Source organism: Cavia porcellus, unplaced genomic scaffold (genome assembly GCF_034190915.1).
Source record: "Cavia porcellus strain 051 isolate PalLab524CR breed Dunkin Hartley unplaced genomic scaffold, mCavPor4.1 scaffold_18, whole genome shotgun sequence".
NCBI lineage: Eukaryota > Metazoa > Chordata > Mammalia > Rodentia > Caviidae > Cavia > Cavia porcellus.
The window spans coordinates 55586781-55613987 of NW_026947501.1; the positions used below are offsets into that span (position 1 = coordinate 55586781).

Genomic DNA, 27207 nt, shown 5'->3' on the forward strand with positions numbered 1-27207 from the left:
TAGCTAGGGTAACACAGTGAGACCCTGTTTCAAAAATAAAGGGTTGGGTGTGTAGCTCAGTCATAGAACATCACATAAGGCCTGGGTTCCACCCCAAGACCCCCCAAAACAATCCCTGCGTGCCACTCCCCAGAAATTTTGGGTGGCGTAGTTGGAGTATGGCCCAGGCATGAGGATTTTTAACCACTTAACTGTACCCCAAGCATCACCCCAGCAGTGTTTGTTTATGTATGGAAAATCCAGAGCATTGCTCAGGAGGGTGTTATTTCAACCAATCAATTCTTGTATTGAATAAATTTTGTGATTTTTATACTTCCTGTTATAAACACAAAATACGCAATTTTGGGTTATCCTGTATTTAAGTATATGGACTGGTAAGTGGTTAGGGCTCTTTGGATGATTGCTGCTCAGTTAAGGTTGAAAACCATGGTTTTGGTTAAGAAATTTTTGTACTTTTATTGAGGCACGGAGCCATCTAAACAAATCAGTATTTGGTAAGGCAGCTGCTTTCTCCACTTCTTTGAGTTACAATAGCATCTTGTCAGTGGATTAAAAAATAATAAGACAACTGTTTGCATACTCAAGTCTTACCAAGGCGTGAGGTGATAGGACACAGACTCCTGTCAGATGCACTAGTCTAACGTCCAGACATCATGCACAGCGCTGTGGTGGCAGCAGCACACTGTACCCACTTCCACCACGACCCTGCTCACTTGTGTGTGATATTTAGAGCATCTGGAGGAGTGTGACACTATCAGCAAGCGGACGGAGGAGGAATAGCATGAGTGCCTAGCTGGGAGGAGGTCAGCCAAAGCTGTGCAGGGCAAGCCTCAATGTATGATATGGTGCAAACCCAAGCATTGTGGAAACATCTGGTGGAACCCCACGATGGGGTCTTCATTGGCCCAGAACTGGCCCACAGCCATGCTGATGCAGCTGTCTGGTATAGGCTGATGGTTCAGTGCTTGATGCTGTGCTGGATTTTCAGGAATGGAAGGATCAACAACTTCTCTACAACGACAGATTCGTCCTGGAAGTGCTGTCATCCTCATGTAAGGCATGATGGATGAATCAATGTAAATTGTGCCTAGTTGGGTTCTGTCATTATAAAATAACCAGTAATAATGTTGAATGAAGCTGGACCTGATCTGCACCCAAATTATCTTGTCTCCTAATCTGGAGTGTCACCCAGTATCACTGAGACCCAAGTTGACTCTGGAGGGAACTAGGTGGTACTGCCCATCCCTAGATCCTCGCAGACGGGTAGCATGCTGTAAGGATAGTGTCTGCCCATTACAACTGCCTGCTTAGGTAGCAAATTTTATTTATTTATTTTTTGTCTTTTTCTTTTTTATCAGTACCAGCGATCGAACTCATGACTGCACACTTGCAAGGCAGGCGCTTATGTGGCTGAGCTAAATCCCCAGCCCCTAGGTAGCAAAATTTAAGCAAGCCAGGCCAGACAGGGTGGAACCCTAAAAGCCCCTTCTGGTAGTCAGGACCAGAAAAAGTCTGGCCACAGCACAAACTACAACACAGGCCAGCATACCAACCACGGTACTGTACAGTCTGGATAGCACCTGTCTGGCTCTCAGCATTCCCCATGGCTGCCGCTTCAGAGGACTGATGGGAGGCCTGAAACTCATTATATTTGAGGCTCTGTCTCATTCACTTTTCTTTATCAAGAGAGACACGGGGACCCCTTTCCAGGATGACATCTCTCTGGCCTTGGTTGTATTCTGTATCCTGCCCTAACCCCAACTCCCCTCATAGGAACTTGCCCCCAGTACATTGTCTAGCATCTGCAGTCTCTTCCTATTTAGGATCTAGTTAGGAACACACAGTTCTTGACTTAAAATTCCAGGCTGGGGATATAGCTTAGTGGCATGAGCAACCGATTGGCAAGCACAAGGTCCTGAATCTGAGTCTCAGTATAAAAAATAAAATAAAAAATTCTAATGAGAATGAACAAACTATAACCACAGACAAAAAAAACATCATATACATGATGCTGAAAGAACACAAGAAACCAGCATACACTGCATGATTCCATTATAAAGTTTAAGGAACCAAAACAAGTTTGTGCCATTATAACCTAGGATAAGACCAAGAGATGGAGGGAAGGGGAAGGAGGGAAAAAAGACTGAAAAAGACATGTTATGTGCATGTTCCGCTTCTCCATGTGATCATTATGTGCTGCAAACATCTACTAACAAAACAATAGGATAGTATTTACTTTTGGTGATCGGAGTTGAGGCTGCTACAAACTAGAAGACGACTTAGGATGCACGTAATGTTCTATTTTTAATCTAAAGGCTGTTATATGCAGTGTATTCAGCGCATGGAAGTACAGTGAGCTGCACCTTTATGGTCTGTGAGCTTTTCTCAAGGTATATACTTGAATAAATACATAAATAAATGCCAATTCAGGCTGGCCTGTATTATTACGTGCGGTACTAAACAACACTCATTTATATGAATGTGGTCCATCATTTCAGAGGTGAGCTCGGATCATCAACATTCATATTCAAGTGTAATTTTGCTGTACTGTTGTTTGGGAGGTGCATTTAGAGGCTTGCGCCCCACCTGGGGAAAAAGTACCACTTTCTGGAGACTCCGTGTAAACTGTGGCTCATAAATCACAACTCAAAATTTGCTCACAGACTTCCTGTAGGCCCAATCACCACCACCACCCTACAGACTTCAGGACGGACAACGCGTAAATCTGGAATGAAGCGAAACATCAGGAATACCCCAAACCGCAAGGAAGATATGCAACAGATCCACGCACACAATGAGGACCGTGAAGTTCTTAAGAAACTCAAATTGTATCGTAAGGTTAAGTTAGCAAGTGACGTAAGACCCAAACTACATAAAACATAGTACCTCAAAAGGAACGGCGCATCATGCCCATGTAAGGTGGGACGTGTAGTTTAGGATCCCGTGAAGCATTCCTCAAATCCTCCACAATGGGGAGGAAAAGTAACTCCCTAGGCAGCTAGACCGAGCTGAGACCGCAGGACGCGCGGGACTGGCGCGTCTCCCCGGGTCCTGGCTGGGAGGCGGGCCCGCGGCGATGGCGTCATCTTCCCGCGCCGACGCATTGGTTTCCCTGGCAACCGTCGAGCCCGCGGCGCTGCGGCGGGAGAGATGCTACCCCGGCGCCCGCGCGATCCCCTGCAGGCGGTGCGGCGCCGCAGTCAGGAGCTGAAGCTACAGGTATGTTGGGGCGCACGGCGAGGGGCTGGGCCTGAGAAAGGGCCGGCTGTGCTGCGGGCGAGAGGTGGGGCGCCTTCCTCTCCGTGACCCCAGGCCTCCCAAGAAACCACGTCCAACCTGCCCTTCTCCCGGGTTGGAAGTCTCCGCTCCCCCAGCCCCGACCCTCGCGCCAAGTCCGGATTCCAACCCAACCCCCAGCCACTGACGAAACGGCCCGAAAATCGTGACGCCCACTGATGTCCTCCTCCCTCCGAGCTCAGCCTCCGCCCCACCTCGACAGCTCCCCTCACCTCGCAGCCGAGCTCTGCAGCGGCTGCCGGCTGCCGCTTCCCGCCACCAGGCGATGCCTGTTACTCTCGGCAGAATTCAGGCCTGAGTAGGCTCAGGGTGTGAGAACACTGCGATCTGACAAACTGAACCAAGGACGGGAACGAGAGAGAAAACACAAGTAACTGTGAGCGCGAGAGAACGTTAATTTCCAAAGATAACCCAGTAATCGCAAAGGAAATGAGCTACCACAAACGTATAAAAATCACAGGACTCAGCCCTGGAGCCGAGGACTAAACAGATGCTTAACATTGGCGACCCGTGTGTAAGGGACAGCATTACTGGAAATCGGCTTGACAGAATGAAGAGCCATTCACGCTCTTCGGCTGGGTAGTTGATAGGATTATTTCCAGAAGATGAAAAATATTCCCAAAAGATGAGGAGTATAAATCAAAAGAGGCCTTTATTCTGGGAACACGGAGAGAGAGGACTGGCACGCTGGCTGCTGAAATCTGGTGATGTCTCACGCTGACACGTGGCATGGGGGGGAATATAAGTAGCCTAAGCTTAGGGCAGTGCCCTAAGGCCATTAGAGATGCACAGGTATTTCATTGGCACACGTTTGGTGCCAGGGGCAGATTCCAAAGGGTGGGGGGGTATAGGGTTACAGGTAAATCTCTAGGGGCGGGGTAGACAGGAGCTCCCTAATTCTGGCTGAGGCTTTTTCTGGCTGCAGTGTTCGGTCTGGGTCAACAACCCTTTCAGTAGTTACATTTCCAAAAATCTGCTGTGTGAGATGATTAAAAATTGGAACAAAGATCAGCGGTAAATGTTCATCACATTGCCGCTTGTAATAGAAAAAATACTGAGACTTAAATGATCAGTTATAGAGGAATGGATAAATTGATTGATTGATTTGTACTCAATCTAGAGCAGTTCAGAATATTAAAGCGAGGAGGCAAGTAGATATTAATAAGGGGGGTCACGGAAGGAGTCACTACAAGGAAGGCTGTGGCGGCTCTCTGCAAAGGGCAGGTTTTGCCTGATACAGCCTCTGATGGGGGTCGGGCTCTGGGGCTGATGTGAGCTGATTTATTTTTTGAAATTGTAGAGGATTGGGTAAATCTTTACATGCCTGAGATTTGGCAGACTTTTGGGAGGGAGAAGCCGTAAGGGCTTCTGGGAAGAAGGAAGTGTGCATTATCAGGGCACAGCTTTGAACCACTGCTGTGATGATTGTGCTGTCTCTCAGGTGGGCGGACCTAACATAAATAACTTAGGGGTAGGATAATATTGTCACTAAAATTTGTTGAGGCATATAGTATATAGGGAAAATATGATAAAATAGCAAGTTAGAGACATAGAAAGGATTATACAATATTCTGGTGACATGGACAGAGATAGAAGGTAGCATACTAAAATGGTACGGGTATGGTTAAACAACACTAGGTTATTTTCCTTGTGTATATTTTCAAAGCATTGAGTGCTTATTTTAAAAATAAGAAAAAAGTAATGGACTGTTCATTTATTTTCTGAAATTTACATTTCACTTTACTGTTTGTACTTTTTAAAAGTCTGATTCACCATATATTTTTCCACTAAAATAAAATTATTAAATTTTTTGACAGTTATAAGATGATCTCAGGTTCATTATTTTATGCTGTTTAAACTCTTATTTAAAAGTTTAAAAAAAATTTAAATGTTTTCACCCTTGCCTAGCATGTGTAAGACCATCTCCATATCATGGGAAAGGAAAAAAAATTTAAATATTTTCATCATAAAGAAGTAATAATTGCTTGAGGAGATAGGTATGTTTAACCTCATTTAAATGTTATACAAGGTATAAATGTATTGAAATATCATTGGTACCTCATAAAATATATAATTTTTGGGTTTTTTGTATCAGTTAAAAATAAATTGAACAAAGTACAAAAGATTTGGCAGATAAATTTTAGTGACTTTGAAAGATAAAATTTAGTGAATTATAGTGACTTTGGAATCATAGTGATGCAATAAAAACAAAATACTCTTGAGAAATAAAAGTAAAATTTGATGGGGCCCTGACTTCTGCTGAATTTTATTAGACTTAATAAGGTTGGGAGAAAATTTGAGTGATTCCCCTTGAATGCAGAATAATTGCTACAACTTTGATTATATGGAAACTTATTTCCTTATTCTGATATGTACAAAGCTGACTGTTGTATTTCCTTCTCTCTTCAATTGACTCTAAGATTGCAAACAAGGCTAGGGAGGTACTGGTGTGTAATCTCTAAAGCCCACAGACAGTCTCCTCACATGGTGTTCTACCTGTAAAGGATGTGAGCACAGCGGGGTGGTAGAGCCATCAGCTCCAGGAATGTCAGCTGGGTAGGAGCTCAAGGTAAAGAGGCTGTGACTCGCCAGGGCACCAAAGCTTACATATCAGAAACCAAAGCAACAGCCTCCTAAAACAGTTTATTTACTACTTTAATTGAATTATGCAAATTGATCCCTCTGCATATCCATATGTCTGCATTTTGCAGAGATGCTTTTCTCCCTACCTAGCCAGGCTGCTTAAGTTATCCACAGAATTATGGAATTCCCGCCATCCTCACTGTCACTCATCCTCAAGGCACCAGCTTCTTCACGAGATAATAAATTTGGGGAGACTTAGGATCAGGGCCTTTGTCTGCACATCCTCATGGGAGGTGATGAGTTCCCACTATCCTCACTGTCGCTCATCCTCGAGCCACCCCCCTTCTTCACAGGATAATAAATGCTGGGAGAGGCTGAGGATCAGGGCCTCTGTCTGCACCTCCTCATGAGGATTGGATTTAGGACCCCTTGGCTGCCCTTAACTTGGAATATATCATGGTGTCTTTACTGTCACAGTGGGTTGCATTGGAGTTGGTAAATTGGAATTAACTTGCCAGGATCCCAATAAAGCCTCAGGGATTATACATATAACTTTTTGGATTGTGAAGAAAACTGAAAAAGGGATATATGCTATCTTATTATAATATAGATATATATTCTATATTTGTTTGCTCTTTTTTTTTTTTTTTACTTTTTATCGGTACTAGGGATCGAACTCACGACCGCCTGCTTGCAAGGCAGGTGCTTATGCCGCTGAGCTAAATTCCCAGCCCCTTATATTCTATATTATAATTCTTGGATGACTGTATACAAAATTTGGGATTACAATAATATGGTTCTTACGTGATTTTAAATTTAGTGGAACATTAGAAGGACCAGGACAAGTTTCAGAAGGAAACTATAAAAATAATTACTAAAACAAAATAAAACCGACTATTGCAGGGATCAAATTGAATCATGAGCATTTTAATACTTCAAGTATCTGGAAAGAACATTTTGATAATATTAGCTAATTGTTTACTATCTCCACAACAGACGCCTGAAGCAAAAAAAAAAAAAAAAAAAGAAAGAAAGAAAGAAAAAAGACAAAAGAAAAGAAACAAAGAAAGAAATGTATTACCAACTCAGTGTCCATAGGCAAGGAATCCACTTCCTGTTTGGGGCATGCCTGTGATAACCTGCCCTATCAAAATCAATGTATGATTTTGTAACACTCAGGTGGATGCCACATAGGAAACACAGAGAAGAAGTTAATGAAATTTTCTCTCTTTTTTTATCTACTATCTTCTCATGCAATCTGTAGAAAAAAACCCAGAGATATGCTTTTTTTGTGGTGCTTTGACAAGAATATACGTAGTACATGTAGTGCTTGTAAAATACTAGATCAAGATAAACAAAGTGGTGGTACACTTGATTCAATGAATTCTACTCAGTAATAAAGAATAAACTAACAATAACATGGAAGTATCTTAGAAACAGCACAGTAGAGAAATTTAAACATAAATATATACTGTGTAAGTCCATTTTTTTCAAAGTTTAAGAGCAGCTAAAGTTAATTTATGGTGGAAAAAAATAAACAGGTTTGTCTCTGGAAAGATGGGATAGAGATTTGCTTGGAACGGGAACTTTCTGAGGTAATTGATAGAATTTTCTGCATGGTAGGGAACCATCTGATAGAATTTTCTGCGTGGCTAAAAAGATAAGTATGAAATAAAAGCTGCCTTTATTTAAAGAATGTGGAGAGAGACTCTATGACCTCCAGGGTCTGGCATTCTCTCCACCAGACCGTGGTATGGGGGCATACATGTAGCTTAGGTTTGGGGTGGTGCCTAAGGGGCATTATTGATGCACTGGTAGCCCATTGGGATTCATTTTTTTGCCACAGGTAAATTGCCTCGGGGCGGGAACGGTGACCTCAAGATAGAGCCCCTTGATTCCACCTCCAGTGTCCCATCTGGGGCAAAATCCTTTCAGTAATTTCCTGTATCTTGATAGGGATTTGGGTTCTATAAGTGTATATGTTTGTCAAACTGTGACAAAGGTACACTTTAGGTTTGTGTATCTGGTGTGTCCATTTATAGCAAATATTAAACTCTAGTTAATGACACCCCCAAGGTCATTCTTTTTTTTTAGGTACTGGGGATTGAAACAATCTCGCACTTGCCAAGCAGGCTCTTAACACCACTGAAGTAATTCCTGACCCTAAGTTTGTTATTTAGGGAGAGTTGTACTGATGACTAAAGTTTACTTTGAAATGCATATAAAACAAGACGGATTGATAGATGGATAGATCAAATAGGCATAATAAAATGTTTAAGGTAGAATCTAGTTATAAGTGAATAAGTATTTGCTGTAAAATTCTTTCAACTTTATTATTGTATGTTTCAAACTGCTTGTTATATATTGGAGGTAAAAAGAGATTTAGTTTATCTCCTAAAGTGATGTTTTAAACTGTCTCCATTTGCCTTAGGTTGATACTTTACTTTCTGAAAGCCAGTTGAAAGCAACTCTAGAGCCCAGTAAAAGGCAAGATGTTTACCAAAGGTAAAGTGTGCTAACTTCTATGAACTTCCTAGGAACTGTGCTTACATTTCAAGTAGTGTTTAAGACACTGAAATCATTTTAAGCTTTATTTCTTTTTCTTTCTTTCTTCTCTTTACTTCCATCCCTTTTCTTCCTTTTTATTTATACAATTTCCAAAAACACAAGTGGAACTAATATTGACCTAACAGTGAATGAAATTTTCCAAAATGTATTTTTAAATACACTTTGTAGATCATCAAAGCTAATGGCTAGAAAAGCATTTCCATGTGAAATTTTAAACATCAGTTCATGGAATAGCTAATTTCTTTGCTGCCTAGAGTTGGCAAATAATTTTATAAAATAGCTTTCCTGTTCTGACAACAGTAAACCAATGTGTTCTCTTTCTTTTTAAAAATTTAGATGTATTCAGTTAAAACAGGCAATTGATGAAAATAAAACCACTCTTCAAAAATTAAAGAAGGTAAGTATTATAGTTAATGACATTATAAAAAAATGTCTTATCAAATATTGTCCCTCACTGGGAAGGAAATGCAGTTGCTAAAGCCCTGGGTTTGCGTTAGGGAAGGAGTCTGACCACAGCTGTGCCCGAGAGGTCACTAAGTACCTGTGTGGGGCAGAAATGCCACAGCTCGGATACCGCAGACCATCCCAGCTCTGATGAGTCACCTGATTTTTAAAAACTATAAGGTACAGGGGCTGCTGATTAGAACTGTTTTTATATTTTAATCCCATCGCGAGGAGAGAGTACACTGTCTGGTCCTGAGGTAAGTGATGACAAAGCCCCGTGTCACGTGGCAGCGACCCTGACGTCACTGGCTCTGCAAAGGCAGGAGGCGAGTCCACCCTCGCCATCCCTTCAGGATCCTTCATGTTTGAGCCTCAGCTTCGGTTCGGTGTCCAGGGCTGCAGACCCACGGAGACTTAAGGCGGAGTCTGAAGTCCTCTTCCTACCTGCCTCTGAGTCCTGCTCCCCGGATCTGGATGCCATCTCTGCATTTCTCCAGGGACACCAGAGTTTCCAGCTTAGGAGTCAGGAGCCCTAGATTTGAGAACTTAACTATGCGTGGTCACAGAGGAGAAAACAGGCTCTGATAGAAGAAGAAATCAGGTCCTCCTGTCACTAAAGTGGCGGAATTTAGGAACGGCCCCTGTCGTGTTGGCTGTAGAGCCAGTCTGTGGTCACAGCTTGTCCCTCGCTGACAGAGCCACAGTTCCTCCTTAGCTCATTTCTGCAGGACAGACTCATTTCACAGGGCATTTGTTTTGCTTTGCAGCATTTGATGGAGTTTTTGGTTTTATTCTCTTAAAATAAATATGATTAGGAAAGCGAAATCAGTTTTCTCGGCCATGCTCTCTCTCAGGCCGATGAAGCAGCCCCTGTGGGGAACTATGATCAGAGGAAGGCGGAGGAGCAGAGCCTCCTGGAGAAGCTCACCCAGCAGCTACAGGAACTCGCCATGGCCATAAGTAAAGAAAATATGACCAGGTACGCCTCCTCTCCTTTTTTTAGATTTAAAAAAAAAATATGTTCAGTACTGAATCCAAGGCTTTTGCACTGAGTTGCATCCCCAGACTTTTAAAAAATTTTATTTTCTATTTTGAAACAGAATCTCACTAACTTGTCCAATCTTGGCTCAAACTTGTGATCCTCCTGCCTCAGCCTCCTAGAGTACCGTGCATAGCACCACCAGTTTTTATATTGGATTCAGGATAAAGACATATAACTGTAGAAACAAAAAACAATAACTAACTGTATAACCAGTCCACATTTATTTATTATGTATAATAGAATGTGTTTGGAGCCTATGAGAGTTATAAAGAGGCATAAACTATAGTCTCTAACTTCATGTTATTTATAATCTAGTTAATGAAACAGCAGATCTGAAAAGAACAATGCCTTTAATGTCACTATCAATGTGTATGAGGTAAAATAATCTGCATTGTTTACATAGTCCTTGGGTAGGTGTTCTTCAAAAATTCAAGCATAAACATCCATTATTTTTCTACTAGAGGGATTATTAATAACAAATCTTGTAATTTGCAATAAGACTTTTATGTGTAAACAAACCCAATTTCTAGGGAGCCAAAAAACAATCAATTCAGACTACTCAGACTCTGATTGTGGTTCCAGCTTTTTACACTGCACCCTGGAAAAAACACTAACATATGTAGACGCAAGAATTCCAGAATCCCAGGTGAGAGTGACAGGACGCTGATACTGGGCTTCTTCCCTCCACAAACAGCCCTGAACTCTGGGCAGAGTATCAGAGCAGCTGTCTGCAGGCATCGTGGTCAACCGAGCAGGGCTGATAACCTGATCTGGGGAGAGACAGGGCGGGGCCTGTGTTCACCCAGGCTCTCTCCCTGGGATGTCGATGGGCTCTGCTGCAGGAAGGTGGGCCGCACGAGGAAACGAGCAGCCTCACTGCACTGAGGAGCTGAGGCCCCTGAGACATCGGAGCAAGGTGCAGCAGGGAGAAGGGAGCTGATTCGCTTCCCCTAGTGAATTACTGCAAATACTTAACAAAGAATTAATACCACTGTTATAAAATCTCCCTGGAGACTAGAAGAAGAATGCAAAGCATTGTACGAGCTGCCAGATAACACTGATAGCAAATCCTGACAGAAAGCACTGTAAGAAAATCATGTGCAAAGGCATGCTCATTGTGGTACTAGCAGACCGAATCTAGAGGCAGATCACAAGGAGGACACATCCTGACCAGGTAGAATTTATTCCAGAACCAGTGGTTGGTTTAACACTAAGGAACTGATGATTAAAATCCACCACATCAACATTCATGGAAGTGAAAAACCATGCCAAATTCCTGTTACCCTTGGCAGCATTCTGGAGTAATTGTCCCATGTGAAATACATGCAGGGTATCTCTTAAAGGGGTGCCTTGAAAATCAGTGTGCTATAGCTTATGGAGTTTTGTTCTTGAGGTACAAAGATTATTTTTATTCAGTTTCTGTTTGTGTGTAGGGCAGTATCCTATGAGAGTCCTATACCTATTTTAAGCCAAGATATTCTAGAATAGTGATGATGAACCTTTTAGAGCTCTCAGTGATGGTAAACAGCCTGCGAGGCTTGCATGCCATAGGTTTGCTACCGCTGCTCTAGAAAATCATAGGCTGTCTTGCTAGTTAGATGTTCTTTTGCATTAGTTTAAGTATCATTAGCTCCATTTGTTTTAAGTTAAACAGCACAGGGACGCGTTCTGCCCACCTCTTCTGGGCTCTTTGCCTGAGCCTTGCCCTGCCATTTGTGAGCTACTTAATGTTCCCTGGTCTTGAACTTCCTTTTTCCTCTCCCTCTGCCTTCTTTTTACTCTTTATTGCCTAGCTAAATTCCAGCTCATCCTGAAGCCCTAATTCTAAGCCTTTTCTGATCCCAAGCGCAGCCTGGTTGGGTGTCTGTCCTGTTCGATTCCTTAGCATCCTGTGGTGCCTACCGTAGTACCTGTGGAGCTGAATTGAAACTATCTGTGTCCTACACCTTCTCGACATAAGCTCCTTTAGCACAGTCCACCTTGGCATCCCTCGTGTCTCACATGGAACCTGGCATGCAATGTCATTATCACCATAACCCACTTGGACCGAAAGCTCGCTAAGGGCAAGTTCTCGACACTTAGCAGGTTGTGACTCTTCTAATTCTTGTGACCAGGACAGGAATACAATCTATTATTATCTTGGCCTTATCAGTGAAAAAGGGAGAGCTTATCAGAAACCTAGTAAGGTCATCCAGGGAAGAGGAGATAGAACCGGAATGTAAACCAGCCATGCGCTAAGTTCTGTAAAGTCGCTCCAGGAACAGTGGCCCAGTGGATGATTCCAGGATTTGCGTAGCGTTCGTGGGTGCAAGCCCATGTTCTGCCCTCTTGCATGCCTTGTTCAGATAAATCTGAAGCCCCCAGCGCTTCAGAGCGCACCTGCTCAGCCGGATGGTGGAAATCGTTGGTTGTAATTTCCCCTTGTTTCTTTTATTTACCAGCTCTAAATATGGAGCAGTTTTTCTACACATGGAAATTCTACTCATATTTGCTCTGCTCTTGTATGTTATTTCAAATGGCCGAGTCATAGAAATGCTTTCTGTAGGACTGGTGCCCATACCGAAAGGGAGGAAGATGCTGATTCTACTGAAGATGAACAGGACGAGGACGAGAACGAGGAGGAGGATGGTGATGATGATGGTGATGATGGTGGTGATGGTGATGATGATGATAAAGGAGAAGAAGACAGTGAAGAAAGTGATGGGGAGGAAGAAGAGTCAGAAGAGGAGGAAGAGCAGCAGGGAGAGGAATCTCTCAAACAAGCAGCAAATGAAGAATACATTGCCCTTGGTGACTTTACTGCCCAGCAAGCTAGGGATCTTACATTTAAAGTGAGTAGAAGAAACCTGAAACTATCTAAAGGTAGCTTTGCACACTTAGTACACTAAGAAAACTCTGCCTGGGTGCCTGTATTGGAGGAGGGGGATTGATACAGGGTCTCACTTCATGGTTTAAGCTGGCCTTGAACTTACTGAATATCCCAGGCTGCCTTAGACTCATGACAGTCTTCCTGCCTCAGCTTCTCAAGTGCTGCTGTTACAGGAATGCACCCCAGAGCCAGTTTTGTACACCTGTGTTACATAGTCCTTATATATTTTTTTAACACTGTTCAAATAAATAATCATTTGTAAGTGGTAGTAATATGATATTCTGTCATTAAAGTTACCTCTTCTAAGGCATTTCAAAAAGAGCTTTCATGTCAGTAATTCTCATTGGGGACAGAATTTCTGATTGTTTTTGATCATCACAGGTAGAGACGGTGTGCTTAGCTAGAGGCAGCAGGGGACACTGGTCAGGTGGCACGTCTCCTTGTTGGTTCAGATAGGAAAGGGGCTTGCTTGGCCTGTGCACAAATAAATAGCAACTGGGATGGAAAATCCCATCGTGTTTATAAAAGAGATTGGAGCTGGACTTGGTGGTGTACATCTGTAATCCTAGCACTCAGAGGCTGAGGCAGGAGGATCACTGCAAGTTCAAGACTAGCCTACGGTACTAAGTGAGTTCAAGGACTGACTCATTGCAACTGCATTGCAATACCCTGTCTCAAAAAGACAAAAAAAAATTTAAAAAATAAATAAAAGAGATTGGGATCCAGGTGTGGTGGTGCCCTCCTGTAAACTCAGCACTCTAGAAGGTGAGGCCGGAGGAATGCAAGTTCAGGCCCAGCTGGGATACATGGCAAGATCCTGTCTCCAGAAAAACAAAGCTCAAAAGGGTGATGGGGGATTGAAACTGTTTTCTGTTAGCAAAATAAGTCAAGGAAATATCAATGAATGTACAGACTGTGGGCCTTGTTTTTATTTACCTGCAAGTTTCATAACTGATTACTAATAAAATATGCAAGGATATTGTACAACTAATACATTTTAATTCATAGAGTTTATTTTCAGATTCTCCGAGAAAATACTATCAACATTAGGCAATACTGTATATTCGTAGGGCTGAGGATTTAGCTCAGCAGCATAAGCGTCTGCCTCGCAAGTGCAAGGTCATGAGTTCAATCCTTGGTACCAAAAAAAAATAATGTATATTCTGTAAAAGTCTTTGCTTTTAAATGTCCTCTATAATAGAAATTCTTTGTTTTTCCAAGTTGGATTATATTTTTATTCATGGACAAGTATTATTCAAAACATGAATTAGGCAGACAAACATATTGAGAAAATACTATTTTTGCTTCAAAATAAGGTTTAAGTTTTAACACAGTTGATTTTCTTCAAGGATATGTATACTGCTTCTAAAAGATACTCTACAAAGAGATTCAGAAACTCAAAGATATTTTATACAGTGATCCAATTGCTGGAATAAGTAGGGGGCCCTGACAATGATTATGAAAACTGCTTCCCTTTGCACATAGGATTCAAATGAATGTTAAGCAACCAAGTGGAATGATTTATTTATAGTTATATTATCATCATGTAGGTTTAGGGTAGGGTGGTGATAAAAATTGGGATAAGCAATGGATGGGAAAAATACTGTACCTTTCTTCTGCCATGCATTTTAAAGCATTAGTAATGAAGTAAGTCTCATGTCTTTTGAGTTTTCCTTTAAAATTTGTATTGTATTTTGCTTTAAGAAAGGGGAAATTCTCCTTATAATTGAAAAAAAGCCTGACGGTTGGTGGATAGCAAAGAATGCTGAAGGAAATGAAGGGCTTATTCCCAGAACCTACCTAGAGGTGAGTCCTTGTTTATGCTTTTCTCCCCTTCAACTATTTTCATTTTTAATAAAACATTGTTATATTTTTTGATCAATTGATTGGTGAATGGGTTGAGATACAGAAATTGCTTTAATTTTAGAGATAGAGTGAGGAAAACCCGCGTGTGTAATGGGTCTGGGTTCCTGTGAAATGCTTTTATGCCTGTGAGCCCTGGCACAAATTTCACAGTGAAGCTTTGCAGGTTAATACTGTTCATAGCAAGGCATTTCATGTTAACTTTGCATTAACTGCCAGGTCCTCTAAAAGGCCTTCTAGCCTGTCTAACGCTGTTGATCATGACTTACCAATTTGAGCAACACTAGCTTCCCTATACAAATCTTTTCTAAGATTGTTGAGATGTGGTGGATTTCCACATGCTGTACATACTAGCAAGATCGGTCACATGAACACCACCTTTGTATTTCTCCACGGTTTCCTTCTTCCTTTTGATTTTGTTTCTTTCTTTACCTTTCATTCCTTCCTGAGCTGCTTTTGTAGCTTTTGGGGGGCCATTTTGATAGCAGCAATCGGAGCAATTATATAAAGCACTCAGCAAAATCATGCCTGCAGACACCCACATCTGGGCACAAACTGATGCCTACCTGTGCCCTCCTACACTATGCTGGCGTCGTGCGTCTTTGTTTACAGCTGCATAAGCAGCCGGCATTTGGGCCACAACTCAAGACTTTGGTCATAAGTTCAACCTAAAATCCAGTCGTAACCCAAGATGTTCATATGCGAGGTCATAATCAAGGGGCCACTGTGTATCATCATCTCCTTCCTTGTGTGAACATACAGTGCACACATGTTTGTAGCCTATTTTGTTTCCTGATAGAGTATGATCATTTTCTCTGCCAAGTAGGGTAGACATCTGTCTGAGTTGGTGTTGCCAAGAGAATTCAAATGCATACCGCATTTGGAATTTTAAATCTTCCAGTAATCACATTGAGGGGTCTTTTTTCTTGACACCACCTCTGATACCATATGTGAGACTTCTCTGACACCAAAGATATATTTCATTTCCTCATTGCTGGAGACCTGACACACCATTCTGCAAGACTGCACCAGGTTCGATGACAAGCATAGAAATTCCAGAAGCCATCAGTTTTTAGGACTGGTGGTCTGTAAATTCAGGGATCCCCTTCACCCTTCTTCAGGGGTATGAAATTCACTATGCTGATTCATGGAACTCAGGGAAACACTTTACAGTTTGTCTTCTGTCTCCAAGGATTTCTGATCTGTGCATTCAACCAACATCACGTCAAAAGTATTTGAAGAAACAAATTGCATCTATATTGAACATATACAAACTTTTTCTTGTCATTATTCCCTAAACCATACAGTACAACAATCATTTGCATAGCGTTTCCATTGTGTTAGGTATTATGAGTAATTAGAAATGATTCAAAGTACACAGAAAAATGGGTCCAGGTTATGGGCAAATACTGTACCATTTTATATAGGAGACTTGTGCATCCTTGGGTTTTGGTCTTCCTGAAAGGTCTTGGAACTGATCTCTTGAGGAAAGATTGTATTTGCATTTACCAGGTTATTTTACAGGACCTAACTCAGATATAGTTAAATAGGAAAGATACACAGGGCATGGTATTGGGGTGGGCTGGCCTGCACGCCATCTCTGGGTATGTCACCCTCCTGGTATCTTGATGTGTTCTCTAGCCCAGAGGATCGCAGGGTGTTTCCACTTGGTTTAGTTGATTTCGGTTAATTGTACTAGTTGAATCACTGACCATGGGTGATTACCAGGCACCAGTTCCTCTCTCTTCCCCAGAGGCTGGCGCATGGGGCTGAGCATTTCCATGTCTAATCCCATGGTTGGTTCCTCTGGCAACCAGCCAATCCCTGTAGCTGTCTGCAGGCCATCTAAAGTTGCCTCATTAGCATAACCACTGGGACCCCTATGGATAAGAAAACACAAGGTATCATTCAGGAAATTCCAAGGCTTCGTGTCTGCCAGGAACAGAGAGAGATCAGATGTCTATTTCTTATTACCTACATTTTTAAAAATGAAACAATGGAGTTGTCTTAAATAATGTATTTTATTCTATCCAGTGTATCGAATGTACAATTTCAACATGCAATCAGTATTTGAAAGTATGGAGCTATTTTACTTCTTACACGGAGTTCATAGGCCAGTGTGGGGTTTGCTTTTACAGTGCATCTCAAGCTGAACTAAAATGTAAAGCTCGGTAGCCACATGCAGTCAAGGGCTGCTGAATTGCACAGGTGGCGTCTGGATCATGTTTTGAGAGGCAGCAAGGATTCTGGTCTCATTTAGGTAGGCGTTTAGATTGTGTTCAACCTGTAATCACTATTGTATTACAAAGAAGCTACAATCAGCTGCCCCTGAGTGCAGAGGATTCTCCCCAGGAAGTGGCCACCCTTGAGGAGAAGCCCATTTCTTTCAAGAGAGGAAGGAATGTGAAGATAGACAATCCAGCACTGGTTAAAGCCCTGAATATTTTACTCTGTAGCTACACGTGAAGCAGCTCTTCCTGTTAAGCAGATCCGCTGCTGGATCTTGTAATGCGTCTATGCAGTGAAAGACAGAGAGGGAAGAAATCAAACGGCATAGTGTTAGTTTTCCGGAAGCCACACAAAAACTTCAAGTTATACTTCACTGAGCAGCATCTGGTTCCATGGCAACACCTAGCAGCCTGCAGAAGTCCGGGTTCTGCCAGCGAGGAAGGGGTGGGGACGACCAGGTCTCAGCCCACCACCCGCCCATTTTGATCAGTCTGCTCGTGTGTCTGTGCCAAGTTGCTTAATTATACCTCTTCCATAAATTCCGGATGTTTGTCACAGCCTCACAGGACTTACATCTTTATTGTCTTGATTTATTTTGCCAATTTCTTCTCCCACCTCCAGCCTCTGAGTGTTTCCCCATATAAATGCCAGTGTTAACTGTAATTAATCTTTTTTTAATTTTTGGCCTGCGTGATTGGCAAAAGCAGTCTCATTGTTTTTAAGTGCATTCATTATACTCTTAAGGAGGTTGAGCGACCTTTCGTGTTTTGTGACCATTTTTATTCCTTCTCTGTGAATTGCCTTTTCTGGTCTTTTGGACATTTTTTCAGGGGATTTTTAGAAATCTTTTTCTCATTGATTTATAAGAGCTTCTGTAATATTTTAATAATAGAAGTATTGGTCCTTAGAAATTGTCTTTGTTGACTCTCAGCTCTGTGTGTGTTTCATTGTCTGGATCTGTCAGTGTTTCACTTACAATTTTGCCTTTGTTATCATCACTGTTAAGGGTTTCCTCATCCCGAGATGACCTTCTTATAATACTTTTATATTTCTTTTATCTTGACCGTAACTTTTTTCCTTGGCATAAATCCTATCTGGGTTTATTTTGGTTAGAACTTGCTGCCTGCCTCAGGCTTTGCCATTTTATCACATAGTGAAGTCATCAACTATATGCTGAAAACTTCTTTCTTATCATATTTTTTCTATTGTATTCTAATTTCCCTTCTATGCTCGAGTCTTTCGGAAAGAGCTAGAATTTTTATTGATTGATTGCTACACCTGTTGAAGAGCACTTCCTATTTCACTGCTTCCCCAGCTCTGTAATAAAGAAAAAGAAGAGCAGGAACCAAGTGACCAGGACAGCGAGGAGGCTGTGGACGTGGAGGATGAAACTGCAGACGGAGCTGAAGCTAAGCCACGGTACGGATGGGCAGAGACCTCGAATGGCTTGGGAACTTTCTACTTTACTTTTATACAAGACTCCAGACTTTCTTTTATTCTTTTTTGATTAATTAATTTTTTTTTTTCGGATCTGGAGTTGAACCCAGAGCCTCCTACCTATACTGAGTTGCATCTCTTCAAAACTCTCTGGAAGAGGACACAACTTATTCTTGGGGGCTTTCCCTATGATTGTTTGCTTACAGCTCATCACTGCTTTAATCTTGTAGCTACTATGTAGCACCTTTAGCCCTAGCTCGGTTTCATCTAGGGACTGTTTGGCTTTGAGGCCTCACTGACAGTGAGGTGCTGCTCTGTGATGACTGTGGTTCCCCAGGTGAACCCAGAGCGAAACCTGTCACTTGCTCTTTTGTCTCCCCAGAACCGATTCCCACTGGAGTGCGGTTCGCAAAGCCATCTCAGAGGTTAGTAACTCCTGCCTTAGTGATGACAGCTGCTATTTCACGTCTTACAATCTGTTTAATAGATGAAGTGTGTTTGGTGTCTTGTTTCTGTATCATTACAAAGTAGCTCTGATTGAGTTCAGACTCAAATGGGATGGAAGCTTAGAAAGAGAGCAGAGGTCACAGACAGCACTCAAGGCATAGGAAGAATGTAAAGAAAAAACACATTCCTGGTCAGTAAACCCACGCCCCACGTAATATTTCTCATTAGCTCTTTTTGTACAAGAAAGATTAGATCCTCTGATTCATGGTATCATTTGATGGCTCAGAACTATTCTCACTGATCCTACTAGAATTTTCTATCATTTTGTTGAAGACTAAATTTCATTTACTGTTTGGAAAAATCTGACAAATTACCTGTAATCCTATCATTTAAAAAAATATAGAACAAAATGAAAAATTTCCCTCAGATCATCACTATTATCACTATGTTTAGTGGATATTCTTCCTGACATTTCATTCCATGTTTTACTTAAGCATGTGCTCATGTGTGTGTATGTGTGTGTGCGTGTGTATTCACATACGCAGAGCACCCTTAATTCCTCAGTGGGAATCAGTCTCAGTGTTCAGGCTAGTGAGTGGCCATGCATGGGGGGCAGAGCAGAGGGTCCGTTTTGATAAAGGATGCATAGAAGCACTGGTCTAGAACTCTGCCTTCCGAGCTCGGTGTGAGGCTCAGGCCCTTGGGAAGGGCGGGATTCGGGGCTGGTTGCTGCTTTCAGGAATTGGGGGCCCCATGGCAGTATTTTCCCCTTAAAGTCTATGTGTTTGCACTACAGAAGTGAAGCAGCGTGAAGGAAAGCAAGCAGATTCATTCTGTTCCCCTCTCTTCAGCAGATAAACACCGTGGACGTGCTCGCCACCATGGGGGCCATTCCTGCGGGCTTCCGGCCCTCCACGCTGGCCCAGCTGCTGGAGGAAGGTGACCGGGTGAAGCAGTTAGGCGTGTAATGTTGAGGACGGTGCTGACTCTCATTGCTCACTGACACTCATCTTTTGCTCATCTTCCCCACACAGCAGACAAAAACCCCTGATCGTAGTGTCTGTAGCCTGCACCTGTTTCCCCTCTCGGTCCTCCCAGCACACCTCACACCACCGCCCCCAGCGCTGCCTAAGCCTCCCTTTACTGCTCCTCTTTGCAGAGGGGCTTCTCCAGATTCCTTCTCCATTTGGGGTTTCTGATTCCTTATTCAGCCTTGGATTTCCCCGTAGCTGGCTCATTTCAGAGTGGAGTCCTGCAGGGCAGGGCGTCTCCTGTCTACCTGACTGCTAAGTTACCCACGGAAGGGCTGCACCGGGGTTGCCGACACCCCCTCAAGTGCCCCTCCCATCCCACCGGTCTCGGGGCAGACCCCACCTTACAAGGGGGAAGGGGCCTTCATAATGTCATCGTGTGGGTCCCTCTACTGCCTTGCACCTGGGCACCCATTCCTTCACTCTGCTGTAAGCAGTCAGGGCAGGGAACACATCTGCCTCATTCACTGTTCCCTCTCCAGCTCCTAGCATAGCGCTCGGCACAGAACAGGGACTCTAAAACTATTTGTTGGATGACTAAGTGATTTTATAAGAAGTATTCTTCATAACTAGGGCAACCCAGTTGGGACCCCTTCTGTCTCTCACTTGGACAGAAGCTTCTTTCTCTCAGTAAATGTATTCTGCTGAAAATAGAAGTATTCTTCATAATTAAACTGGAGCCAAAGGGTAAAAATGCTTTTGTGTTCCATGGAACCACAGGTTATTTTTTTTTTTCAAAAGTCTGCAAAATGCTTAGGGATTTCTGCATTTTACAAAAATATTTGAATGCATTATCTTCACTATGAGGCATGTTATTGGCCTAAAATTCTTTAAGATCTTTCTTTAAGCTGCCTTAAGATAATCTTTTACCTGTTTATTTCTTTAAATGTTATATTGTGTTAATAAGTATGGGTCAAACTTCTGTCTCAGAAAGCAAATTACAACTGGGTGGGGTAGTGCATGCATGTAATCCTAGCATTTGAAAGGCTGAGGCAGGAGGATCCTTGAAAATGTAAGACCAGCCTGGGCTACAAAGTGGATTCAAGGCCAGCCTGACCTGCATAGTAAGACCCTGTCAAAAAGACCATAAAGCAAGCAAGGGGTGGGGGGAGAGAGACAGAAAAGAAAAGAAGGAAGAAAAAAGAGTTCCTAGTAAGCAGTTTGCCATTTTGGAAGTTTCTGTTCCTACATTCGTAGCACAGTACAGTAATATGGATGTTGGGTTTTGAATTCTATTCCTCTTTTTGTGAGAAAATCAAGGAATGAATTATCTTTACAGGGAATCGATTTCGAGCAAGTTCCTTCTTACAGCCAGAGCTCACGGCATCACAACTGGCCTTCAGAGACCTAGTGTGGGACGCCAAGTCGGGCACTGTAAGTGTAGTTGCCATCAGTAAATACAGCTAACATGTGAATGGATGCACTACAGGAACCAAAGAATTGTTTCCACGTTGGAATTCTTTAAATGTGATGTTTCATAGGTAAGGTAAAACCTAGACCTGGTACCTTGACTATATCTTGTTTCCCTTCTCTAATTGCTCTGTTTCTCCCGTTGTTATAAAGGGAAAATGCCAGGTTTCGATCCTAATTGTTCTTTACCTGTTTCTTCATCTGTACAAGTGGGGGGCTGGCCATCCTTCCCATGTGGAGTTGCCCAGAGAATAATTTTATACAGAAAGGTTTAGCCATCTGGTAGGCGTGGGTGTCTGTCACCCCATCCCCCATGGACTGCAAGTCCGTGACCAGGGCCGCGGGTCGCAGGGCTGCGTCCCTTCCCTGCTCCCTTCTGCTTCCTGGCCGCCTTGATGCACTGCCTGAACCCAGGACTGAGGAACAGTGAGGCCAACTAAGCAGGACAGAAGCCAGGCGCTGAAACAGACCTTTGCCCCTTCTTAAAGCGATGGCCTCGGATATTTGTTACAGCACCGGAAAGCTGATGGACCCAGCAAGTGTCATCATCAGTGGTACCGTCGAAGTACTGTGTTAAGTACATGTGGAGGAGGAAGCAGCGGAGCTGCATCAGGCAGGGCTAAGAGCAAAGGGCTCTTGCTGTCTCTGTGTTTGAGGGAGAAAATGCCCGATATTTCCTTCTACTTTATATCAGCTTAGAGCGGATATAAACCCCGTCAGACACATCCCCGCCCTTCTGTTTATCTTCTCCCTCGTCTGCCCCCCTCCCCTGCAGTCTAAGGGGAGAGGAACTTAGTGGTCAGGTTTGCAGGAGTGAGGGTCGGGGTGCAGGACCTCAGCACCCCTTTCCCTCCCAATCTTAGTGTGACCTGGAAACTTCTTAGCATTGAGTTTCTTGTTTTCTAAGTCAACAAAGATGTTATATTTGGTCTATTTAATGTACATTAAATGTTACAAATCTATGCCCAGAAAACTAAATATTTAGCTCACATTTCTTAAAACAGTTGACAACTTTTAGATACTGTCTTGCAATTTCAATGACAAATTTATTTAAGTGAAACAGCTCGTGGTCACAAAGCAAAATGGACGGCTAACTATTTGAGGCAGTTCTTAAAAAATCCAAAGCCAGAATGCCAGTTTGTTTATTCTTCATCTGACCTCTTGTCTGTGAAATAATCTGAATAATCTCATCAAATAGTATATTTTCTCTGTCAACAGATGCAAGTAAGACGTCAAAGAACAAGGTAGATAGTTGCTTGGAATTTTAAAAAAGAAGGAGCACTTAGCTGGGTAATATTGACGCCAGGGTTCTTGGTCGCCGTGCCATGGTAATCCACACTCAGACCCTCATGTGTCCAAGATGGGAAACCGTGTCTCCGTGGTCAGCTCGGACACTTGCACTGCTACTACTGCCTGTTTTTCCTGTCTCGGCTTTTAACTCATTAGGAAAAATTCAGATAGTCCAAATCCAGCTTTGAAAATTTTACCCAGAATGACTAGTTTTGACTTGAAATGACCAGACTATTAAGACTTTTCTCACATTGGTATCTGTTTGTGTACAATTTTTCCTTATTGTCTTTTTAAATTCTGTGTATATTTTCTTAAGCCACTCTTACAAAAGCTGCTCTGGACAGTGGATCTGGACTTCACGTAACAAAAATACACTTTCCGACTAACTCCCCTCTCAGATCAGGCCGAGACCCAGCCGCGTCTCGCTGGTGCTCACGCTGTGGAGCTGTAAGATGATCCCGCACCCTGGAGCCAGCGTCCAAGTCCTCAGCAGACACGTGCGCCTCTGTGCCTTCGATGGCAGCAAGGTGAGGGCGCCAGGGTGGAGGGGAGCCCTTCGGGGTTGGTAAAGCCACACAGCAAACACACAGCACGTAGCAGGGGTGCGCTCTCCTCCTCTCTGCCTCTCTCATCACCTGTTGCTGCACACATGCGGTGCAGCCACAGCAGCCCTGCTGCTGGCCGTCTCGCCCGGGTCTTCCAGGTGCGAGGTATGTGACACTGGCACTTCAGTCCCGTCGAACCGTCTCAGCCTTAGATTGTTTCTCACCTTCAAAAGGCCTGGTGCATGTCTTCTAGTGTTTCCAACAGCGCAGACCTTACACAGTGCGGTCCTGTGTTTATGTCCAACACCCTCATCAACAGAGAGTGTTGTCATCTGCTGTTTCTTTGTGTCCTTTTTAACTCAACTTCTCCCTGATTCCTGGGAGACTACTTTTTACACAGTACCAAACAAGTCTGACCGGCTTTTCCTAAATTAATTTACCTTTCATGAGGTTCACCTTAAAGGGAGCTTCGATGGAAACATGGCTCTAATTGCATATACTACAAAGAAGAAAGATTTAAAATCAGTGCTCTAAGCTAACATTTAAGAAGCTGGACATAGAATAGTGAGTTAAAGCTGGAGAAAGGAGGAAATAATAAAGATAGGAGGAGTCATTGATGAAATAAAAAGCAAATAAAAGAACATTTTTTAAAAAGTTGATTCTTTGAAGAGATTAATAAAATTGAAAGATGCCCCGTAAGAGTGATCAAAAAACTTTTAAAAGAAAGGAAGCAAAGGGGCTGGGGATTTAGCTCAGTGGCAAAAGCGCCTGCCTTGCAAGTGTGTGGTCATGAGTTCAATCCTTGGTACTCATAAAAAAAAGAAAAAGACAAAAAAGATTTAAAAAAAGAAGAAGAAAGGAAGCAAGTTATCAATATCTGCCATAGGAAGAAGAACACTGTCACAGCTTCCACAGACCCTAAGGGAACAGTAAGGGGATATTAGAAATTCTGAGCCAATATATTTTACGTTGATAAAATAGATAATTTCATTAAACTTAATAAAATTGGCATAATAAATTAGAAAAGTTAAGTAACCTCTATTAAAGAAATTAAAATTGTAATTAAAAAAATCTTCCCACAAAAAAAAAAAAAAAAAACTCAAGGCCCAGATACTTTTGGTAGTGAATTGCTCCAAACATTTAAGGAAGGCACAATACCAATCTTATGCATACTCTCCCAAAGAGTAGATAAAAAAGAAATGTTTCCTGGCACATTTTATAAAGCCAAAAAAATCAACATTGTGAAAATGGCCATACTTCCAAAACTGTCATATGGATTCAATGCAAACCCAGTCAAAATTCCAATAGCATATCTCACAGAATTAGAGAAAACATTCCTAAAATATGTCTGGAATCAGAAGAGACCTAGAATAGCAAAGGCAATCCCGGGAAACAAAGGCAAGGCAGGGGGCATCACAATCTCTGACTTGGAATTATACTATAAAGCTTCTATGATAAAAACAGCATGGTGCTGGCAAAAAAAAAAGTCAGACCTGAAGATCAACTGTAAAAATTGTTTAATTTCTTCTGTGACCCATTGATTTTCAGCAGGGTACTATTTAATTTCCATGTGTTTATGAAGTTCTTCTGGTTTCTTTTGCCATGGATTTCTAAGTTCATTGCACTGTAGCCTGGTAGTATGCGTGGGATAATTTCAAGTCCTTTTCATTTATTTAAACATGTTCTAGAGGCCAGTGTGTGTCTGTTTTGAAGAATGTCCATGTGCAACTGAAAAGAAAGTGTATTCTGATGTCGTGGGGTGGAACACACTGTAGATAATCTTTTATTATTAATTTTTTTGTCTAGTTGATCTGTCTTTTTGTGACAGTGGGGTATTGAGATCTCCTAAGACAATTGTATCAGGGCTTCTTGAATTTTTATTGCCCATTTGTTTTATATAGTTGGGTATACTGGTATTTGTTGCGTAGATATTTATGATGGTTATCTCTTCCTCTTGGATTATTCCCTTTACTAGGATGTAGTGACCTTCTTTATCTTTCTTCATCAGTCTTGGCTTGCAATTCACTTTGTCTACAAATAAAATAGCTACTCCTACTTTTTTCTGGGTTCCTGTTGCATGGAATATTGTTTTCCATCTTTGATTTTCAGTTTATGAATTTCTTCTTTAATTAAATGTGTTTCTTGTAAGCAACCTACTGTTGGATCTTGCTTCTTGAGCCATTCTGCCAACTGTCTTTTGATTGGTAAATTGAGATCATTAGTCTGGATGGCTATAACAATATGTATTGATTTATCCTTGTCATGTTATTTTCCTGTTGTTGGGTCCCCTCCTTTTTTTCCCCCTCTCTCTAATTGTTTGCCTTGCCTGGTGGATTCCATCTGTTGGAGTTCATGGAACTGTAGTCCTTTTTATCTCTTTCTAGAATGTCCTTCAGAACATTTTGGAGTGCTGATTTCAGTGATTATAAATTTCCTCAGATGTTCTTTGTCATGAAAGTATCTTATTTCTCCGTCAATTTTGAAAGATAGTTTTTGTAGGGTACATCAGTTTGGGTTGAAAGTTGTTTTCCTTTAGAACTCAGAATATTTCACTCCAAGATCTCCTTGACTTGAGAGTTTGTGCTGAGAAGTCAGCTGTGATTCTGATGGGCTTTCCTTTTTGGTGATTTGTTTCTTTTCTCTAACAGCTCTTAAGATTCTATTGTGTTGAATTTCTGGAATCTTGACTATGGTATGCCTGGCTGTAGAATTTTTTGATCATAACTAATTGGAGTTCTATATGCCTTGCTTATCTGCATATCAAATTCTTTTTCTCAACCAGGAAAATTTTCTGCCCTAATGTCTGTGAACATTTTTAAAATGTCATTTGTGATATCTCCTACTTTTTCATTGATTTCAGTCTATCTTAAGTTACTCTTCTTTGTCTCATCTAGCAGCTGCTGGATTGAATACTTTCTTTTTTTTTTTTTTTTTTTTTTTTTTGTCTTTTTCATTTTTATCGGTACAGGGAATCGAACTCACGACCGCCTGCTTGCAAGGCAGGTGCTTATGCCGCTGAGCTAAATCCCCAGCCCCGATTGAATACTTTCAATGGAACATGTATTCTCCTGGATATCTGCTTGAATCTGCTTTATGGATCCCATTTCTTTTGTATGCTGAGCTTCCATAATTTTCTTAAGCTCATCTTTGTTTTGTTTGTTTGTTTGTTTCTGCTTTAGCTTCACTAATCATGGACTTTATCTGAGAAATTATTTCTGATTTCATTTTTTCCAGAGGCTCTTTTAATTGCTTTGTTGCTACCACTTAAGGGAGGCCAGTTGGGAGGCTTTTGGATTGTCCTGCCTCATCGCTCCTGGATTTGCCTTTGGTGAACTTGGGTATGGGGTTGCATTTTCTTTAACTCTGTTTTTAGGGTCCCGAGGTGATGACTACTTCTCTGAGGTACATTCCAGCTGTAGCTGTGTTTTGGGTTTGAGACCATTGGAAGATCTGACTTCTTCAGTTTGTTGGAGATGAGAAGTTGTTTAGCCCAGTCCTTGGTTCTTTGACACTGTGCTATAGTATTTTATGCAACTCTTAGTGAATCTCAGTCATGTAATACCAACAGCTGTTTAGAACATTATGTCAATTTTGGCTATAGTGGTACCAGTAGCATCCAACACATCCTAAAAAATGACAAACTGAGCTAACCCTCAGTTTGCAACACTTTTAACCATAGTGAACTAGATTTGTAGTTACATAACAAGATCTAAAACAAACCAGAAAATTATATGCAGTATAAAAGTCCTTACTGTGTCAGTTTTGCCCTCAGGGGCTAAAATTCAAAATGGATTAAAGAGAAAATAGAGAAGTGGAAGAAGAGGAAGAGATTAGAAGTGAGGTCAGTGGACAAAGGAGGATCACATCAACTTTGGGAAACTGGTGCAGAAGACTGAAGGAAAAGAGATAGAAGAGATAAAAGGAAGAAAGAACAGAACCACATCCATAAAGAGGCCAGGGACCATGTTCACACTCATATAAAAACAAGATCAAACAGTGATGGGGAAAGAGGAAAAAAATTTTAAAAATAATCCCATTTCCAGGGTTCTCTCTGGTTTCACCAGTTGACAAGCCAGCAGTAGCCTTTTGGTGGGATAGTGGATGATCTCAGCAGGCCTGCCCAGAGACCAGGCTCATTGGGCTTTCTGCCAT

General features: G+C 42.0%; 1 protein-coding gene and 1 pseudogene across 13 annotated transcripts in view; one reads left to right on the top strand and one right to left on the bottom strand.

The window, feature by feature from the left end:
- Positions 1-430: 430 nt before the first annotated feature.
- Positions 431-3086, bottom strand: LOC134471454 (nuclear transport factor 2-like; annotated as a pseudogene).
- LOC100714370 (nephrocystin-1-like) overlaps positions 2887-27207 on the top strand; it is a 182379-nt gene continuing 158058 nt past the window's right edge. For 6 of the 13 annotated variants that reach the window (XR_010040808.1, XR_010040812.1, XR_010040811.1 and 3 more), the window contains exons 1-11: positions 2887-3219; positions 8312-8385; positions 8785-8845; positions 9747-9871; positions 12480-12765; positions 14508-14609; positions 18211-18314; positions 18715-18757; positions 19631-19718; positions 21090-21184; positions 22909-23037. Coding sequence is in view for 7 of the 13 variants with exons in the window: in XM_063229993.1 (XP_063086063.1) it covers positions 3151-3219; positions 8312-8385; positions 8785-8845; positions 9747-9871; positions 12480-12765; positions 14508-14609; positions 18211-18314; positions 18715-18757; positions 19631-19718; positions 21090-21184; positions 22909-23037 (1176 nt within the window). In the remaining 6 variants the exon portion in view is untranslated. Of the gene's footprint in view, positions 4002-8311; positions 8386-8784; positions 8846-9746; positions 9872-12479; positions 12766-14507; positions 14610-18210; positions 18315-18714; positions 18758-19630; positions 19719-21089; positions 21292-22908; positions 23038-27207 lie in introns of those variants that run through there. The other 7 variants (XM_063229993.1, XM_063229994.1, XM_063229990.1 and 4 more) reach the window with 7 other exon arrangements.